Raw genomic sequence first — 6,223 nt, 5'->3', positions numbered from 1 at the left:
GGAATCTCGAAGCGTGGGCAGATAGATCCATGGATGGTTACCTCGCCTGCCTGCCAGCCTGCCAGCCTGCCTGCCACTGCCAACCAGCCACGCAGATCGCTCGCTCACCGAGGTACGCTTCGGGGTATGAGGCTTTCCTGCTGCTGCTACTGCTGTGTCCCCGAGACACACGCACACACACACACACACACACACACACACACACACACACACACACACACAACTTGAAGATTAGCTCGCCCACCCGTCTGACCCGGTGACGCAGATCTCTCGTGGGGGCCGGCGGGGGTGTCTTCCAGATGTCCCGCCAGCGACAACAGTCAGCCCCAGAGATATTTGACAAGCTGTGCATCCGGATTCCCTTGTATAACGTGGCACACCAGAGTCTCAAAGAAGGGGACGCTAGTGGCTTCAGTTGTGTACATGTAGGACACTAGTAGTTGAGAATATGTGTGTCGTGATCTAGGCAATTAATACTCCGGGGAGAGCGGGTCGACGACACCACATACCCGAACCCATCATGCGACACGTCATGTTGGGGTGAAAGGGAATCGGCAAGATCCATCTTTGTTTGATACATGTATGCATGCATGCCGGCATCAGGAGGCAGGCAGGCAGGCAGGCAGGCAGGCATGTATGTATGTATGTATGTATCGGGCCCGCCCGTCCGCCCCCATCTGTGGGTGTGATAGCTGCTGGCGCGCAGGAGGTGCATACTTTATACAGCCAGAGACCTGTAGTACTGGGCTAGCCTTGACGCGATGGACGACATACCCAACCCACCCGCACTTGCACAAGATACCGACCGGACCGGGGCTCTGTGGGTTTCGGCAATAGTTGCCATGGGGGTGGGGGGCAACCAAAGTCCCAGAAACAACGATTCGTCCTCTGAAAGCTGGCTCCTGGTTGGCCCTTTGGCCATAACAAACTTAAGGAAGGCAGAGGGAGGAGGAGGACGGAGGAGCAAGGCACACACACTACAGGATGTCTATATCCTATCCACAAAGAAGGGGAAGAGGTAAGAATTCAAGAAGCCCACACAGAGAGGGCCTCAGAATCAGCAAACCGAGGTATATAGAAATCCCTCTCGGGCAGTCTTGTCCCGGGAGTCATTGGACGTCTATTCGGCTATCTATTCGGCTAACCAATCACAAGTCCGTTACCGAAGGGGGGACCGATGCCACGAATAAAACCGTCAATTCAAGCACGACACACACAACCTTTGCCGAGGCCCATGGGTACTTACTTGGTAGGTACTAAGTACCTGCCTGACCAGGCAGATAGGACGACGACCACTGGTACCTTGTCTTTCCCCGTAACGAAACAGAACTCCAGATGTCCCACTTGAGCAAGCGGCAGCACGCTGGCACCCACCCATCGTCCCGAAACGGAAATCAAAAAGCCAACACACACACACACACACACACACACACCCAAGCAGAGCAGCCAGAACAACTAATCCAGATATCTACACGTAGAAGCCCCAAAAGCCCACGTGCTGACAGCCCCGACCGACGGGGAACCATCCGGCCCTTCCCCCCCTTCCCAAGCCAGCAGACGGAGCGACCTCCACATATCCATCCTCCAGCTAGCGGCTGCCGCACTATTGGCAGTATGGCTTAAGCCAGACCGTCATCGTCGTGGGGGATTTTGGCTGTCTTTGGGGACACTAAAGAGAACAGGATGACTTGGCGGTGAGATATATGTGGAAGGCACAAGGAATGGGACATTGTAGAGGGGTGCAATGTGACCGCGCTGCTTACCTACGGAGGGCCTGCGCCTGCGGGAGGTAGGTTGGCGATTAAAACAAAAGACAAAAAAGCCCAGTGGGAAAGGGGCTGTCATGCCTGCACCCATCCACCCACCTATCCATCTTCGCGACATGTACACAGGACAGGGCCAGCCGGCCGCGGATCTCATACACCATTGCTGGGGGCCGGAGAACCGGCATGTAGGGAGGTAAAGCGCTGGGTCTTGAGCGCTTACCACTACATGAACGCGCCATGTTATGTCCTCGGACGTATACGGGATAGAAGCGAAACCAGTAGGGTAGGTAACCCAACCCATGCTCGAGCTCGGGATAAACGAAACGAAACGGAACGGTTAGATCCATGTATGTGGTGGAACGTTCGTTCGTTGATGGGGACAACCTACGGTGCCAGTGCCAGTGACAACAAGTACGTATGGTGCGGGCAGTTGTAATGAACACTAAAGAGAGGGAAATGGCAAGTGTCTTAGGCCGGGCTAACAACCTCAAGTGCGTATAAGCCGTGTCGCTCACACATATTTCAAGCCAATGTCACTCAAGTACACACGCACTCAATGCTACCAACTCACGGGAACAAGGATTCCAAAACAACAACAATCAGCAGCAGGAATCGGAAGGGAGGGGAGAATAGTGACTTCCAATTTACACTATCCTAATGCGGCCGGCAAGGCAGGAGAACGAACAGATAGATATCGACGACCAGGGGCCCCATCAAGCCTCCAGCAGGCCCAGCCACAGCGCACAATGCGCGCAGGTGGTTCAGGACCGGCAGCTACACATAGCAGCCGAGTGGTGAGTGAGCCAGTCAGCCAGCGCGCTTGATGCCACGAGCCCCATCCATAAGTGTGTCCTCGCCGTTTCTCCTGCCCAAAACCCTTGTCCCCTCTCCATTGTTTTTTGTGTTAGTTTTTATGTGGTGATTTGTCAGTTTGACAGACGACTGCGGCATCCCCCGCCCCTTCAACGACTTGATGTTTTTTAGCCACAAGCTGGGCCGAGTAAGCGTGGGCCCTGCGTGAGTAGGAGGGTAAGTCGTATTGCACACCGGATCATTTTGGGGGCGAGGAGGGTGAGCAGTCGTAAATGCTGTGTGGTGTCGTGGTTCTCAGAGTTGGTGCGCGACGCCACCATGAGTTCCAGTGTTGTCGTGTCGCTGGGAGAAAATGTATGCCCTCGGGGGTGACAGGCTCGGTGAGCCAGTGTAAAGGGTCGTGTTGTGTATGTAGGCGAGACACAATGTCCCGCGGTCGCCATGGTCGTAGCCGAGACATGTAAATCCACCCCCCCCCCCCGTAAGGCTTCAGTCACAAGGCCAGGCGTTGGGCCTTCTTGTCCTGGCACCCAGCCCGAACACCTGGGTGCCATCACCGTCGCTCACTATCGTAACACCCACCCCCCCGGTCTTTTCATGAGTTCGTGCCGTTATAGTCGTGAAATCACGTCGGTACAGCGTCCATAGCCCATGCTGCACTACCTCCTCTTCCTCTCCCATGTTTTCGCGTGATGAACACGCTTCTGTGGGCGCGCAGCATATGATCTCGAGGCCACGGGTTGAGTGGCACATCGAGACGAGAAGCTGCTAGCCCCGTTTTGCATTTATCCCTGGCCATGCGAGCCCGTCCATGAATTGGACACCGATCCAACTCCATAACCGGCCCCCATCCGTCTCACCGTGGTGGTACGCCGGACACCGTTATATATGATGCCTCCGTTTCGCAAAACGCCAGATTCGCCGTCGAGAAGAAGCGTAAAAGAAGCATAAAATCAGAGATCTAGGACCAACCCCTTCATTTTGTGGGACCCATTGCTATTACCACGAAGCATAGACACCACGGCCTGCCCCCGTGTCCTTTCTTGCAACACAAAATGCTGTCCAAATATCAAATATGGCCGGGATGGTGGCCAAGATGAGGACTACCCCCCAACGTTCCAATGAATGCTGGTATCGTGAAAAGCGTCGTTAGTGCCGCCGCCATGGTGTGAGGCTGGGGCTTTTGAGGAGGTGATTGCGGAGAGTGAGAAATTAGCAGGGTCGAAGGGTCCCTTCAAAGCGCGATTCCGGTCTAGGATATCATCTGACTGTAAGAACCAAAGAGCATAAGTCGAAGAAGAGAAAGATTCAAAAATTCCAAAGAGGAATGGTGACAGAGAAATGGAACATGACGACACCCCCGCATCCAACATACAGACGGTCATGGGGTGAGGAATTATGCCTGTGGTGCAGGTGCTGGGGGACCTTGACCACGGCCGCCACGCTGGCCGCCGTAGCCTTGGAATCCCCGACCTTGGCCTTGGTAGCCTCCGCGGCCCCGGCCGCCGGAGCCCCCGCCCCTAGGACCACCTTGACGGTTGTTGCCCTGGTACTGGCGATGCCCTCCATTCTGGCGGTAGTCATTCTGACCCAGTGCCTGCTGGGGCTGGACCTGAGGCTGGGATTGAGGTTGGGGCTGGTAAGACGAGGGCTGTGCTTGTTGAGCCTGCTGCTGCTGCTGCTGCGGCTGGGCGGGCTTCATGGGACGAGGGATGGATTCGGGGTTGTCGTAGACGTAGAGGCTCTTGTCGATGGTCGATGGGATAGGCTGGATGTCAATGCCCAAGTCCTGCTCGATGTTGTAGAGGTTGAAGCGGTCCTCCCAGTTGATCAGGTTGATGGCGAGGCCAAGATGGCCGTAACGGCCCGAACGGCCAATGCGGTGCAGGTAGGTCTCAGCGTTCTTGGGGAAATCGAAGTTGATGACGACGTTGACAGCCTGGATGTCGATGCCACGGGTGAGCAAATCGGAGCAGACAAGGTTACGGCAAACGCCGTTGCGGAAGTCGTGGAAGACCCGGTTTCGGGCGGCCTGGGGCATCTTGGCGTGGCTGTAGAAGCAAGAGTATCCTAGCTCGGTGATCTTCTTGGCGAGGAGTTCGACACGGTTGGTGGAGTTGCAGAAGATGATGGACTGGTTGATCTGCAGCTTGGAGAAGAGGGTGTTGAGGCAGTGGACCTTCTGCTTCTCCTCGATGAAAGCATAGTACTGCGTGATACCGCGCAGGGTGAGCTCGTCCATCAGATTGATCTCGTAGGGGTTGCTCATGTGCTTGTCGGAAAAGTCCTTGACGGAGATTGGGAAGGTGGCGGAGAAGAGCATGAGCTGGCGGTCCTTGGGGTGGCGTCCAAGGATCTCCTCGATAGACTGGAGGAACTCGACCGAGAGAAGCTTGTCTGCCTCGTCCATAACGAGCATGGGGCATTCGCTCAGGTCGGCGACGTTCTGTCTGGCGAGATCTGCTACTCGGCCGGGGGTACCGACGAGGACGTGGACGGGCTCGCTGAGACGGAGGATGTCGTCGCGCAGGCCAGTGCCACCGGTTGTTACCATGACGTTGATGTTGAGGTGCTTGCCCAAGGTCTTGCAGACGTGTGATGTCTGCAGGGCGAGCTCTCGGGTGGGGACGAGGATGAGGCACTGGATGCGGGAGACCTGGGGCTTGACCCTCTGGAGGCATGGGATGATGAAGGCGGCGGTCTTTCCTGTTCCGTTCTTTGCTCGGGCTAATATGTCACGGCCTTGGAGGGCGACGGGGATGCTCTCTTCTTGGATGGGTGAGGGCTTGTCAAAACCTGCTTCGAAGATGCCCATCATCAAGTCCCGCGAAAGCTTGAAGTCTTCGAATTCGAAACCTTTGGTGTTGGTCACATCCTGAAGGGCGGGTAGAAGACGGATTGTTAGCCAGATGCTCAGTGCAAAGCAGAGGTGCACGTGTTGTAGGCACACGACACGGTGATGGCGGTGGAGGGACACACCTCGGTCTGTTGTCTGTTGTCCTTTGCTGGGAGGTTCAGCTTCTGCTTCCAGTCATCTGAAGCGGCCCCATCCTGGACGGTGCTTGCGCGCAGCTTTTCAGTCAATTGGTCGACGACATTTGATTGTTCGGACATCTTGGCTGAGGCACCAAGATGGAGGGTATTATGCGCAGGAGAGGGGGTAGTAGTAGTATTTGCGTGTTCACAGGCTGAAGTCGCAATGGACTGGGCTCGCTGGTCGACGAGGAAAGGGAAGAATCAACGGGGGTGGGTGGCTGGCGGGGAAGGTTGCGCCACGTCGCCTCAGGCAGGTCGGGGTGGGAAGAAAATGTGGGACAGCAGAGGCTGGCTGTTGCGTAGATGGTGCTCAGCAGTTCAGGGCGCAGTCAGGGTCGGGTGAGCGGTGGTCTTGGTCGAGGTCGCCGTTGTCGTCGAGGCTTTGGGGGAGAAGAGCCGAGTCGCGAATGTGGGAGCCAGAGAGAGAGGGAGCTCCGTTTGGAAGAGGGGGCGGAGTGTTGTGGACAAATTGTGCGCGTGCGGAAAGGTCGCGTGGTTCAGGGCAGCTCAACAGGCCGGGAGAGGTCTCTGGTGGTGTTGTTTGTTGATTTGTGGTGGTGGTCGTGGTGGTTTTTGTCCCTTTTTGAGGCTTGGGAGGGGGCAAGAAT

General features: G+C 56.2%; 1 protein-coding gene across 1 annotated transcript; it reads right to left on the bottom strand.

Moving 5' to 3' along the window:
* Positions 1-3,975: 3,975 nt before the first annotated feature.
* KVR01_007718 (uncharacterized protein) lies at positions 3,976-5,693 on the bottom strand (the record flags this gene model as incomplete). The annotated part of the gene is made up of 2 exons (XM_044782326.1): positions 3,976-5,454; positions 5,559-5,693. 2 exons carry the CDS (start codon positions 5,691-5,693, stop codon positions 3,976-3,978), a joined length of 1,614 nt encoding a protein of 537 aa, XP_044642696.1.
* Between the last annotated feature and the right edge of the window lie 530 nt (positions 5,694-6,223).

Source organism: Diaporthe batatas (genome assembly GCF_019321695.1).
Source record: "Diaporthe batatas strain CRI 302-4 chromosome Unknown Contig00009, whole genome shotgun sequence".
Lineage (NCBI taxonomy): Eukaryota > Fungi > Ascomycota > Sordariomycetes > Diaporthales > Diaporthaceae > Diaporthe > Diaporthe batatas.
This window is presented reverse-complemented; position numbering and strand designations above follow the sequence as displayed.